General features: G+C 42.7%; 1 protein-coding gene across 2 annotated transcripts in view; it reads left to right on the top strand.

Annotated features, from left to right (window-relative positions):
• stim2b (stromal interaction molecule 2b) overlaps positions 1-14,666 on the top strand; it is a 92,124-nt gene extending 77,458 nt beyond the window's left edge. For both annotated transcript variants that reach the window (XM_029676255.2, XM_065025560.1), the window contains 4 exons: positions 1,361-1,461; positions 2,014-2,252; positions 7,887-8,070; positions 8,301-14,666. In XM_029676255.2, coding sequence (XP_029532115.1) covers positions 1,361-1,461; positions 2,014-2,252; positions 7,887-8,070; positions 8,301-8,910 — 1,134 coding nt within the window. In that variant the 3' untranslated portion in view covers positions 8,911-14,666. The remainder of the gene's footprint in view (positions 1-1,360; positions 1,462-2,013; positions 2,253-7,886; positions 8,071-8,300) is intronic.
• Positions 14,667-14,931: the final 265 nt, after the last annotated feature.

Below are 14,931 nucleotides of genomic sequence, written 5' to 3' on the forward strand. Positions count from 1 at the left end.
TGCTTACAGAGGCAGTTTGGAACTCGGTAGTGAGTGTTGCAACCGTGGATAGATGTTTTTTACACGCTATGCACTCAGCGGTCCCATTCTGAGAGCTTGTGTGGCCTACAACTTCGCGGCTGAGCCATTGTTGCTCCTAGACATTTCCACTTCACAATAACAGCGTTTACAGTTGACTGTGGAAGCTCGAGCAGGGCCGAAATTTTACAAACTTGTTGGAAAGGCGGTTTCCTATGACGGTGCCACATTGAAAGTCACTGAGCTCTTCAGAAGGGTCATTCTACTGACAATGGTTTTCTATGGATATTACATGGCTGCATGCTTAATGTTATACAACTCTCAGTAACGGGTGTGGCTGAAATAGCCAAATCCACTCATTTGAAGCGGTGTCCACATACCTTTGGCCATGTAGTGTATATCAGTGCATGTAGGATTGCATGCATATCAGTCTGTTATTGCTCCAGCCAACAGATTGTGGTCTTGACGAAATGTTTCACTGTCTAATTAATTCATGAACAACAGCTAAACTGGGCAGACATTTGAAAAGATAAGGCACTGATGTTTTATTGTAGTATAGACAGCAAATATTGGATGCTATGCATTCAGTGATGATTGTGTTCCAATATAGTCAAATGTCTGCTAAAGCACTGTTTTTTTAAACTATCGTCATACTACATTATTTAATTTGAATATGCTCCACCCATTCTCATCCCCAATATCCCAATTTGTGGCACCCATGAGTGAGAAACCTATATGCCAAGTATAGACCACATATTGTATTCCCTACAGGTTATAGAAAAGAGCAGAAACTCTGAACTATCCATTCAGTCGCCAGTCTTACAGGTTATGGAACATTTTCTCTTAGTATTTGCCCGGTAGGTTTCATCAAGGAGAAAGCCCCCACTTCTATGTCAAATAAAACAAAAAACACTATATAGTAAATACTACAGTAATAAAAACACTGCAATAGTTACTATAGTATACACTATCGTTTTTACTATAGTAATACTACAGTATTTATACTGTAATAAACTTTACTACAGACATGCCCACAAAAACACTACAGTGAATACTACAGTAATGTCCACAAAATACAGAATACAGTGAATACTATAGTATACTACAGTCATATCCAAAAACAACACAGTAAATACTACAGTATGCTTATGCAACAACACTACAGTAAATACTACAGTATGCTTATGATAAAACAATACAGTAAATACTACAACAACACTGCAGTGAATACTATAGTATACTTCCACAAGAACACTGCAATGAATACTATAGTATATAAATCTAGTCATACAACAGTATTTAGAGCATAGTATATTATAGTAATTTTTCAAATGGGTTACAGGCAGAGAAAATCAAAAAGAAGAGGAGTTCTGTGTTTGGAACACTTCACGTCGCCCACAGTTCATCACTGGATGAAGTGGACCACAAGATCCTAGAGGCCAAGTAGGATAACACACACGCATTCACACAACAGACACACACGCATAGACAAATACGCACACTCACCTGCATTGGATTTTGTCACCCTCGTCCATGTGTCTTTGTCCATGAGCTGAATCGATGTGAAAGACTTGGGGATTTACTAGCTATTGATTACTGATCGAGACATGTAAATACAATTGTATTGGTCGCAGATGTTATTGCGGGTGTAGCAAAATGCATGTAAATCAGGATCCCCACATATGTCAGTCTACCTAGGGTGTCAATACCTATTACAATAAGTTGTTGTCCATGCATTAGTGGTATAGGCACAGAAACCAAAGTGGAATATCTTGAAAAAGACAGTTTACCTGGTACAGCGAGAAGAGGATGGGCCTCCCATCTGTGCTGGAGCCCTCTTTAGGTTTCTTCCTTCTAGGGAGTTTTTCCTTACCAATGTGCTTCTTCTTTTGCTTGATCTTTTGGGTCTAGGTTGTTGGCTGTAAAAACTCTTTGTGATAACTACTGATATAAAGCGGGCTTTATAAACACATTTGATTTGATTGATTGTTCCAGGAAGTCCCTGTCGGAGGTGACCGCCTGCCTGAGGGAGCGTCTCCACCGCTGGCAGCAGATTGAGAAACTGTGTGGCTTCCCCCTGGTGCACAACTCTGGGCTGCCCAGTCTGACTGCCACCCTGTACTCTGACCACAGCTGGGTGGTCATGCCCCGCGTCTCCGTGCCCCCCTACCCCATCGCCGGTGGAGTGGACGACCTCGATGAGGACACGCCTCCAATCATTCCACAATTCACCTGTACGTATGGAGGTTGTCACAGAAATGCAAATACTCCAGTTAGAGTTGTAAAGTGACTGAGTGAGTGTGTGTGTGTGTGTATGATCACTTGTTACTCATTACATTGAACGAAAGTAACACGCTACTTTGCAATATTACTTTATGTAGAAAGTATCATGTTATATTAGTAGTTGTATTACTTTACATTACTTTCATGAAACAAATCTCAATCTCACCATTTGTTCGATTGTCAGAGGGAGCAATACCATCACTAGTTTCTCTTTTCATCTGTGGTGCTGCTTTCCTGTGCTAGTCTTCAAAAGATGTGCTATATATTGGGCTGCTTCATTAGCCATATATACTGTAAACCAAACATCTGTCGAGATTTCCTATCGTTTCATTAAAACTCTTTTCTCTAGCCACCAGTTTTGGTTATCGACCGCAGGCACACGAACCCATAGAGATGTATTGAGGGCACACTTGCAACTCGATGGGAAAGGCCTCAATGGGCTTTGCTATCACAGAAGTGATCAATAGCAAAGATCGGAGGTGTGCTCTCTATACATTTCTATGGACAGCAGCTATCATGACATTTCTCCAGATCAAATTGTATTTATCACATACACATATTTAGCAGATGTAATTGCGGGTGTAGCGAAATGCTTGTGTTTCTAGCTCCAACAGTGCAGTAGTATCTAACAATACACACACACATCTAAAGTAAAAGAATGGAGTTAAGAAATAGATCAATATTAGAATGAGCAATGTCAGTGACATTGACTGAAATGGAGTAGAATAGAATACAGTATATACATATGAAATGAGTAACGTAGTATGAAGACATTAAAGTGACAAGTGTTCCATTATTAAAGTAGCCTGTGATTCCATGTCTATGTACAGTTGAAATCGGAAGTACCCTTAGCCAAATACATTTAAACTCAGTTTTTCACAATTCCTGACATTAAATCCAAGTAAAAATTCCCTCTTGTAGGTCAATTAGGATCACCACTTTATTTTAAGAATGTGAAATGTCAGAATAATAGTAGAGAATTAATTCAGCTTTTATTTCTTTCATCACATTCCAAGTTGGTCAGAAGTTTACATACACTCAATTAGTATTTTGTAGCATTGCATTTAAATTGGTTAACTTGGGTCAAACGTTTTGGGTAGCCTTCCACAAGCTTCCCACAATAAGTTGGGTGAATTTTGACCCATTCCTCCTGACAGAGCTGGTGTAACTGAGTCAGGTTTGTCGGCCTCGTTGCTCGCACACACTTTTCAAGTTCTGCCCAGAAATGTTCTATAGGATTGAGGTCAGGGCTTTGTGATGGCCACTCCAATATCTTGACTTTGTTCTCCTTATGACATTTTGCTACAACTTTGGAAGTATGCTTGGGGTCATTGTCCATTTGGAAGATTCATTTGCAACCAAGCTTTAACTTCTTGACTGATGTCTTGAGATGTTGCTTCAATATATCCACATAATTTTCCTCCCTCGTGATGCCATCTATTTTGTGAAGTGCACCAGTCCCTCCTGCAGCAAAGCACCCCCACAATATGATGCTGCCTCCCCCGTGCTTCACGGTTGGGATGGCGTTCTTCGGCTTGCAAGCCTCCCCCTTTTTCCTCCAAACATAACGATGGTCATTATGGCCAAACAGTTCTCCAAAATGGCCAAACAGTACAGTAAACAGTACCATCTTTGTCCCCATGTGCAGTTGCAAACCCTAGCTTTTTTTGGCGGTTTTGGAGCAGTGGCTTCTTCCTTGCTGAGTGGCCTTTCAGGTTATGTCGATTTTGGACTTGTTTTACTATGGATACTTTTGTACCGGTTTCCTCCAGCATCTTCACATGGTCCTTTGCTGTTTTGGGATTGACTTGCACTTTTCACACCAAGGTATGTTCATCTTTAGGAGACAGAATGCCTCTCCTTCCTGAGCAGTATGACTACTGCGTGGTCCCATGGTGTTTATACTTGCGTACTATTGTTTGTACAGAGGAACGTGGTACCTTCAGGCATTTGGCAATTGCTCCCAAGGATGAACCAGACTTGTGGAGGTCTACAATTTTCTTTCTGAGTGCTTGGCTAATTTCTTTTGATTTTCCCATGATGTCAAGCAAAGAGGCGCTGAGTTTGAAGGTAGGCCTTGAAATACATCCACAGGTACACCTCCAATTGACTCAAATGATGCCAATTAGCCTATCAGAAGCTTCTAAAGCCATGACATCATTTTCTGGAATTTTCCTGTTTAAAGGCACAGTCAACTTAGTTTATGTAAACTTCTGACCTACTGGAATTGTGATACAGTGAATCATAAGTGAAATAATCTGTCTGTAAACAATTGTTAGAAAAATGACTTGTCATGCACAAATTAGATGTCCTAACCGACTTGCCAAAACTGTAGTTTGCTAGCATCCCACATGGCCAACATCCAGTGAAATTGCAGAGTGCCAAATTCAAAAACAGAAATACTTAATAAAACATACAAGTGTTATACATCGGTTTAAAGATGAACTTCTTGTTAATCCAACCACGGTGTCAGATTTCAAAAACACTTTATGGCGAAAGCATACCATGCGATTATCTGAGAACAGCGCACAGCAGACAAATCATTACAATCAGTTACCATCCAAGTAGAGGAGTTACACAAGTCAGAAATAGAGAGAAAATTAATCACTTACCTTTGATGATCTTCATATGGTTGCACTCACAAGACTCCCATTTACTTAATAAATGTTTGTTTTGTTCGATAAAGTCCCTGTTTATATTCAAAAACCGTTTTGTTCAGTAATCCACAGGCTCAAACGCAGTCACAACAGGCAGACGAAAAATCCATATAGTATCCGTAAAGTTCGTAGAAACATTTCAAACAATGTTTATAATTAATCAATAATCAGGTTGTTTTTAGCCTAAATAATCGATAATATTTAAACCGGACAATAACGTCATCAATATAAAAGGTAAACAAGAAAGGCGCGCTCTCGGTCGTACGCATGAAAAATCTCTGGGACACTGTAGGGTCCACTCATTCAGAGTGGTCTTACTCTCTCATTTTTCAGAATACAAGCCTGAAACCATTTCTATAGACTGTTGACATGTAGTGGAAGCCATAGGAAGTGCAATTTGAGTCCTAAATTAATGGATACTGTAATGGCATTCAATAGAAAAATACAAATATAAAAAAATCCCACTTCCTGGATGGGTTTTCTCCTGCCAAATCAGTTTTGTTATACTCACAGACATTCGTTTAACAGTTTTGTAAACTTTAGAGTGATTTCTATCCAAATCTACCAATTATATGCATATCCTAGTTTCTGGGCCTGAGTAGCAGGCAGTTTACTTTGGGCACGCTTTTCATCTGGAAGTGAAAATAGTGCCCCCTACCCTAGTGAAGTTAACAAAACATTTGTGGAGTGGTTGAAAAATGGGTTTTAATGACTCCAACCTAAGTGTATGTAAATGTCTGACTTCAACTCTATATAGAGCAGAAGCCTCTAAGTTGCAGGGCTGTGTAACTGGTTGGTAGCCGGCTAGTGATGACTATTTCACACTCTGATGGCCTTAAGATAGAAGCTGTTTTTCTGTCTCTTGGTCCCAGCTTTGATGCACCTAGACTGATCTTGCCTTCTGGATGGTAAGCGGGATGAACAGGCCGTGGCTCGGGTGGTTGATGTCCTTGATGATCTTTTTGGCCTTCCTGTGACATCGGGTGCTGTAGGTGTCCTGGAGGGCAGGCAGTGTGTACCCGGTGATGCGTTGGGAAGACCGCACCACCTTGCCGTTGCGGGCAGTGCAGTTGCCGTACCAGGAGGTAATACAGGATGCTCTCAATGGTGCATCTATAAAAGTTTGTCGGTCTTAGGGGCCAAGCCAAATTTCTCCAGCCTTCTGAGGTTGAAAAGACGCTGTTGTGCCTTCTTCACCACACTATCCATGTGGCTGGACCATTTCAAATCGTCTACACTGAGGAACTTGAAACTTTTCACCTTCTCCACTGTGGTCCCGTCAATGTGGATAGGAGTGTGCTCTCTCTGCTGATTCCGGAAGTCCACAATCAGCTCCTTCGTTTTGTTGAGGGAGAGGTTATTTTCCTGGCACCACTCCACTATGGCCCTCACCTAGTCCCTGTAGGCTGTCTCGTCATTGTTGGTAATCAGGCCTACAACTGTTGTGTCGTCTGAAAACTTGATGATTGAGTTGGAGGCATGTGTGGCCACGCAGTCATGGGTAAATGGGGAGTACAGGAGGGGGCTGAGCACGCACCCTTGTGGGGCTCCTGTGTTGTGGATCAGCGAAGTGGAGGTGTTTCCTACCTTCACCACCTGGGGGCGGCCCAGGATGTCCAGAACCCAGTTGCACAGGGCAGTCTTGGAGGGTACTATGGTGTTGAAGGCTGAGCTATAGTCAATGAACAGCATTCTTACATAGGTATTCCTCTTGTCCGATGGCGATTGCATCATCTGTGGATCTATTGGGGCGGTATGCAATTTGAAGTTGGTCTAGAGTGTCAGGTAAGGTAGAGGTGATATGTTCCTCAACTGGCCTCTCAAAGCACTTCATGATGACAGAAGTGAGTGCTATGGGGCGATAGTAATTTAGTTCAGTTACCTTTGCTTTCTTGGGTACAGGAACAATGGTGGACATCTTGAGCCGCCCGGCAGCCTTGCGAGGGTTAATGCGCTTAAATGTCTTACTCACATCGGCCACAGAGAACTAGAGCCCACAATCCTTGGAAGCGGGCCTCAAAGTGGGGGAAGAAGGTGTTTAGCTTGTCCGGGAGCAAGACGTCCGCGACTTCAATTTGTCGCTCGTTTTCCCTTTGTAATCCATGATAGTCTGTAGACCCTGCCACATACATCTCATGTCTGAGCCTTTGAATTGCGACTCCACTTTCTATGTACTGATGTTTTGCCTGTTTGATTGGCTTAACAGGGGGAATAACTACACTTTGTATTCAACCATATTCCCAGTCACCTTGCATGGTTAAATGCGGTGATTCACACTTTCAGTTTTGCTCGAATGCGTCCATCTATCCACGGTTTCTGATTTGGGTAGGTTTTAATAGTCACAGTGGGAACAACATCCGCTATACACTTCCTGATGAACTCAGTCACCGTGTCAGTGTATTGGTCAATATTATTTTCAGAGGATACCCAGGACATATCCCAGTCCGCGTGACAAAACAATCTTGAAGCATGGATTCCGATTTGGTCAGACCAGTTCTGGTTATAGACACGTCCCTCAAACAGCCTTCTTCCGCTCGCTCGAGAACTAAATTAAGAAACAAGTTGAGATCGGATCATGGAAACACGCGACCGGTAGAGAGATTATTCTGAAAGTATTGCTCATTGTTTGACAAAGTAACTGTAATAAAAAAAGTTGACAAAGTTATGTGTTACTTTACTCTGTTACTCATATACAGTAAGTAATCTGATTATGTAATGCGTTACAAAAGTGATGATGGCCAGTACAGCATGTGAGTTTACTTTGTCTGATTTTTACATCAACAACACTAAAATAGATTTAAAATGTGTGTTTTAAGTTGTGTGTGTGTTCAGTCCGAGTACTGTAGTCCGGGTTCAGTCCGACCATCGTTATGACCACATCTGGCTGTGTAACCTACATCCCTACTCTCTCTGGTATTTTCCGAGCAGCCTCTATAATGCGGCCCCCTCTGACGCGCAGCAGCAGCCTGTGTCGGTCCCGCCGGAGTCTCTACAGCACCCCGCAGCCTTCAATGATGTCTGCCGACCCTGACCTGCTCTCTATGTCCAGCCCACCCCTCTCCTACCACCCAGAGGGTGAAGAAGAACACATCCTCTTCATCGAGAGAAAGGGGTATGTTACCTTTCACAACCTCTGCCCTCTTTTATGCCGGATCAGTTTAGGGTAATTTATTTAGAATATAAGACATTGAATGTGTGCTGATATTAGTTGCATTGTAATTATTTTTATTTCTATTACACTCGGTCTCTGTCTGCTCTGTCTCTGCCTGCTTTGTGTGTGTCTCTGCTCTGTGTCTGTCTGCCTCTCATCTCTGCCTGCTTCTCTGTCTCTCTCTGTTACAGGGACACTCAGGATACGTCCTCAGACACAGACTCTCTCAACTCCTCCATGGGACGGAAACAGTCCTATGCCAACCCCTGCACGCCAGGCCCAGAGCCCCCCTACCGCAAGATCTCCCGCGAGGAGCTGATGATGCTGAGCCAGCAGGAGCCTCAGACTTACATCCGGGACTCACCCCCTCCTCAAGGGGGAGTTGCGTCCCTCTCGACTTCCTCCTCGGCCAACCCCTCCCCTGCCCTGGAGCACCACTCCCACTCCCACACGCACTCGCACAAACACAAGGGCTCACCCGACCTCACCCGTGGCTCCATCCCAGAGTCCCACAGCATGTCCTTCACCACGCCGACGGCGGGCAACAAGGCCGTATTCAACGGCATCCTGGAGAAGTCCTATAGCATGGGCCAGCTGCCTGCGGGTATGACGGGGGCAGGGGGGGTGGTGGTGGTGGTGGGGCGCAACCCATCCCTCACCTCACTGGATAATGAGGGCAGGGGGGCGGGGGGCAAGGAGAAGAAACTACAGAGGACCTCTTCTCAGGACTCCTGTGACAACGGAGACAAGACCAAGAAGTCCTCGTCCAAGATCAAGAGCTTGTTCAAGAAGAAAAAGTAGTAGTACTCAGAGAGCGAGGGAGAGGGGACGGGACAAAAAATGGATCAAGATGAAGTCATTTTTAGCCTTAATAAAAAATGTACGTTGTCAACGGAAGCTAAAACATTTTTTGTTTGTTCCATTGTTCCTTTTTTTTCTCCAAAGATGGAATGTAAAAGCTCTGTCTGGGCACCTCAATAATGCCTTTTAATGAATTGTTTTTGCTCACTCATAGCCTCAAAGTTAAGCCTTCAAAGGTCACAGAAAGGTCAAAGGGTAAAGGGTCATGCCAGCTGCCATCGCCCAGGCAAACTTGAAAAGCATGAGCCTGCTTACTCAACGTCTTCTGGTTCTTTTTCAGTTAAAGAAACAAACAATACATTTCACTTGTGTTCTATCTGGGGGTTGAGGGGCTTGTACCTGACACATTTATTTTCAGAAAAAAAAAAATACTACTTAAGTTTGTTGCACTACTGATTTCCTGTATTCTGGGAAAGGACCGCCGCTGCTCGCCAAGTAAATATTAATGTATACAGTACAGATGAGAATGATGTATGGGGAGAGGCATTGGAGATACAACACATGGTAGGCTATTGAAGCCAAAATCGCTTGGTGTTTCCAATGTTTTTTTGCAATGGATTTTATTTATACACACACACACTGAGTATACCAAACATTAGAAACACCTTCCTAATTTTGAGTAGCACCCACCCTTTTTGCCCTCAGAACAGCCTCAATTGCCGGGGCATGGACTCGACAAGGTGTGAAAAGTGTTCCACAGGGATGTTGGCCCATGTTGACTCCAATGCTTCCCATAGTTGTGTCAAGTTGTCTGGATGTACTTTTGGTGGTGGACCATTCTTGATACACATGGGAAACTGTTCTGTTGAGCGAGAAAAACCTTGTAGTGTTGCAGTTCTTGACACAAACCGGTGTGCCTGGCACCTACTACCGTACCCCGTTCGAAGGCACTTAAATCTTTTGTCTTACCTATTCACCCTCTGAATGGGACACATACACAATACATGACTCGGTTGTCTCAAGGCTTAGAAATCCTTATTTAACCTGTCTCCTCCCCTTCATCAACACTGATTGAAGTGGATTTTAGAAGTGACATCAATAAGCAATCATAGCTTTCATCTGGATTGACCTGGTCAAACATGGAGCAGGTGTTCTTATTGTTTTGTAACACACTACATATAGAAAAGTATGTGGACACCCCTTCAAATCAGTGGATTCGGCTATTTCAGCCATATCCGTTGCTGAAGGGTGTATAAAATCGAGCACACAGCCATGCAATATCCATAGACAAACATTGTCAGTAGAATGGCCTTGAAGAGCTTTCAACGTGGCACCGTCATAGGATGCCACCTTTCCAACAAGTCAGTTCGTCAAATGCATTTCCTGTTAGAGCTGCCCCAGGTCAACTGTAAGTGCTGTTATTGTGAAGTGGCAACGTCTAGGAGCGACAACGGCTCAGTCATGAAGTACTAGGCGACACAAGCTCACAACGTGACCGCCGAGTGCTGAAGCACAAAACACGTAAAAATTGTCTGTCTGCACTTGCAACACTGACTACAGAGTTCCAAACTGGGAGCAATGCCAAGTGTAGGCTGGAGAGGTGTAAAGCTTGTTGCCATTGTACTCTGGAGCAGTGGAAACGCAAGTTTGGTGAAGGAGGAATAATGGTCTGGGGCTGTTTCATGGTTGGGGAAGACCCTTTCCTGTTTCAACATGACAATGCCCCCATGCACAAAGCGAGGTCCATACAGAAATGGTTTGTCGATGTGGAAGAACTGGACTGGCCTCTACTGAGCCCTGACCTCAACCCCATCGAACAACTTTGGGATGTATTGGAACGCCGACTGCAAGCCAGGCCTAATCGCCCAACATCATTGCTCAACCTCACTAATGCTCTCCCCGCAGCAATGTTCCAACATCTAGTGGAAAGCCTTCCTAGAAGAGTGGAGGCTGTTATTGCTGCAAAAGGAGGACCGACTCCATATTAATGCCCATGATTTGGGAATGAGATATTCGATGAGCAGTGGTTTCACATCCTTTTGGTCATGTAGTGTGTATGTATATATACAGTACCAGTCAAAAGTTTTCACACACACCTACTCATTCAAGGGTTTTTCTTTATTTTGACTATTTTCTACATTGTAGAATAATAGTGAAGACATCAAAACAATGAAATAACACATGGAATCACGTAGTAACCAAAAAAGTGTTAAACAAATCAAAATTTATTTGAGATTCTTCAAAGTAGCCACCCTTTGCCTTGATGACAGCTTTGCACACTCTTGGCATTCTATCAACCAGCGTCACCTAGGATGCTTTTCCAACAGTCTTGAAGGAGTTTCCACATATGCTGAGCACTTGTTTGCTGCTTTTCCTTCACTCTGCGCGGTCCAACTCATCCCAAACCATCTCAGTGGGTTGAGGTCAGGTGATTGTGGAGGCCAGGTCATCTGATGCAGCACTCCATCACTATCCTTCTTTGTCAATTAGCCCTTACACAGCCAGGAGGTGTGTTGGGTCATTGTTCCTTGAAAAACAAATGATAGTCCCACTAAGCGTAAACCAGATGGGATGGTGCATTGCTGCAGAATGCTGTGGTAGCCATGCTGGTTGTGTGCCTTAAATTCTTTGAAAAAATCAGTGTCACTAGCAAAGCACCCCCACACCATCACACCTCCTCCTCCATGCTTCACGGTGGGAACCACACATGCGGAGATCATCCGTTCACCTACTCTGCGTCTCACAAAGACACGGCGGTTGGAACCAGAAATCTCCAATTTGGACTCATCAGACCAAAGGACAGATTTCCACCGGTCTAATGTCCATTGCTCGTGTTTCTTGGCCCAAGCAAGTCTCTTCTTTTTATTGGTGTCCTTTAGTAGTGGTTTCTTTGCAGCAAATTGACCATGAAGGCCTGACTCAAGCAGTCTCATCTGAACAGTTGATGTTGAGATGTGTCTGTTACTTGAACTCTGAAACATTTATTTGGGCTGAGGCTGGTAACTATGGAACTTATCCTCTGCAGCAGAGGTAACTCTGTGTCTATCTTTCCTGTGGCAGTCCTCATGAGAGCCAGTTTCAGCGTAGCGCTTGATGGTTTTTACAACTGCAACTTTAAAAGTTCTTGACATGTTTCGTATTGACTGACCTTCATGTCTTGAAGTAATGATGGACTGTCATTTCTCTTTGCTTATTTGAGCTGTTCTTGCCATGATATGGGATTGGTCTTTTACAAAATAGGGCTATCTTCTGTATACCACCCCTACCTTGTCACAACTGATTGGCTCAAATGCATTAAGAAGGAAAGAAATTCCACAAATTAAGTTTGTGGAATGGCTCACTTGTTAATTGAAATGCATTCCAGGTGACTACCTCATGAAGCTGGTTGATAGAATGTCAAGAGTGTGCAAAGCTGTCATCAAGGCAAAGGGTGGCTACTTTGAAGAACCTCAAATAACGTATAGTTAGATTTTTTTAACACTTTTTTGGGCTGCATGATTCCATACATGTTATTTCATAGTTTTGATGTCTTCACTATTATTCTACAGTGTAGAATAGTAAAAATAAAGAAAAAACATGGAATGAGAATGTCTAAACTTTTAACTGGTACACACACACAAGTAGGAGGTTTACGTACACCTTGGCCAAATACATTTAAACTCAGTTTTTCACAATTCCTGACATTTAATCCTAGTAAAAATGCAATGTCTTAGGTCAGTTAGGAATCACCACTTTTAGTTCAGAATAATAGTAGAGGGAATTATATATTTCAGCTTTTATTTCTTTCATCACATTCCCAGTGGGTCAGAAGTTTACATACACTCAATTAGTATTTTGTAGCATTGCCTTTAAATTGTTTAACTTGGGTCAAACGTTTCAGGTAGTCTTCCACAAGCTTCCCACAATAAGTTGGGTGAATTTTGGACCATTCCTCCTTACAGAGCTGGTGTAACTGAGTCAGGTTTGTAGGCCTCCTTGCTCGCACACGCTTTTTTAGTTCTGCCCACACATTTTCTATAGGATTGAGGTCAGGGCTTTGTGATGGCCACTCCAATACCTTGACTTTGTTGTCCTTAAGCCATTTTGCTTTGGGTCATTGTCTATTTGGAAGACCCATTTGCAACCAAGCTTTAACTTCCTGATGGATGTTTTGAGATGTTGCTTCAATATATCCACATAATTGTCCTCCCCCATGATGCCATCTATTTTGTAAAGTGCACCAGTCCCTCCTGCAGCAAAGCACCCTCACAACATAATGCTGCCGCCCTGTGCTTCACGGTTGGGATGGTGTTCTTCGGCTTGCAAGCCTCCCCCTTTTTCCTCCAAACATAACGATGGTCATTATGGCCAAACAGTTATAGTTTTGTTTCATCAGACCAGAGGACATTTCTCCAAAAAGTACTATCTTTGTGCAGTTGCAAACCGTAATCTGGCTCTTTTATGGCGGTTTCGGAGCAGTGGCTTCTTCCTTGCTGAGCGGCCTTTCAGGTTATGTCGATATAGGACTCGTTTTACTGTGGATATAGATACTTTTGTACCTGTTTCCTCCAGCATCTCCACAAGGTCCATTGCTGTTATTCTGGGATTGTTTTGCACTTTTCGCACCAAAGTACGTTCATCTCTAGGAGACAGAACGCGTCTCCTTCCTGAGCGGTATGATGGCTGCGTGGTCCCAAGGTGTTTATACTTGCGTACTATTGTTTGTACAGATGAACGTACAGGCATTTGGAAATTGCTCCCAAGGATGAACCAGACTTGTGGAGGTCTACAATTTGTTTTCTGAGGTCTTGGCTGATTTCTTTTGATTTTTTTCCCATGATGTCAAGCAAAGAGGCACTGAGTTTGAAGGTCGGCCTTGAAATACATCCACAGGTATACCTCCAATTGATTCCAATGATGTCATTTAGCCTATCAGAAGCTTCTAACACCCTGACACCCTTTTTTTCTGGAATTTTCCAAGCTGTTTAAAGGCACAGTCAACTTAGTGTATGTAAACTTCTGACCCACTGGAATTGTGATAGTGAAATAATCTGTCTGTAAACAGTTGTTGGAAAAATTACTTGTGTCATGCACAAAGTAGATGTCCTAACCGACTTGCCAAAACTAGTATGTTAACAAGAAATTTGTGGAGTGGTTGAAAAACGAGTTTAAATGACTCCAACCTAAGTGTATGTAAACTTCCGACTTCAACTGTATATAATATCTGGACGTTGTTTTTACATTATTTTGTTCTTGTAGACATTTTTTAAATAGAAATGTGATTTCTAGTGGTGGGGGTTCACAAGGACTAACTACGTTTTTTTTACTGAAGAGTGATAAAGAATATGCAGATTTTACCCATACCCTTAACGTACCTTGTCATTGTAAACATCCCTGAGCTTTTCCTGGACATTTTACCCTTACTCTAACCTGTTACCTCTTTCAACTTCTTTCTCCACTCTTTACTTATACGCTATGAAAGAGAATGGTCACTAGCAATGTACATCGTAGGAGACGAGCTAAGCTGAAGAGTAAAGTTAATGGGTTCTGTTTTATCATATGCAATTTGTAATATCAGAATTCTACGGATATGACATATTTGCTATCGTAGTGTATTCCTACATCCTACATCCACAAAAAAAAAATTGTTATAGATGAGCAGGACATAGGAATGTTGACGAGATGTTAGCAGATTTCTTTGAACATTTGGTGTGTGAATATTTGTATACCATAGAGTCTATGGCATAGACAAACAAATAAAGCATAACAATGCTGTCTTCAGTGAGTGACTTTTGCTTCCCCCCCCACTATTTGTAACCCAAAGACACAAACGAAAGCGTTTGTGATATTTGCGTTGAGGATATGTATGGTGGGGACTCGTCTTTGACTCATTCGGTGTTCAGAACTAAAGCTTACCCAGCACTGACGACTCACTCACCACAGGGAAGAAACATTTATGAATCTCTATTTGAATTCCCTTTTTTTTCTTTGAAGGAGAGTAGAAACGGATGAGAAAGAAAAAAAACATCATTTTGACACACC

The sequence above is a fragment of the Oncorhynchus nerka genome, linkage group LG12 (assembly GCF_034236695.1).
Source record: "Oncorhynchus nerka isolate Pitt River linkage group LG12, Oner_Uvic_2.0, whole genome shotgun sequence".
Classification (NCBI taxonomy): Eukaryota; Metazoa; Chordata; class Actinopteri; order Salmoniformes; family Salmonidae; genus Oncorhynchus; species Oncorhynchus nerka.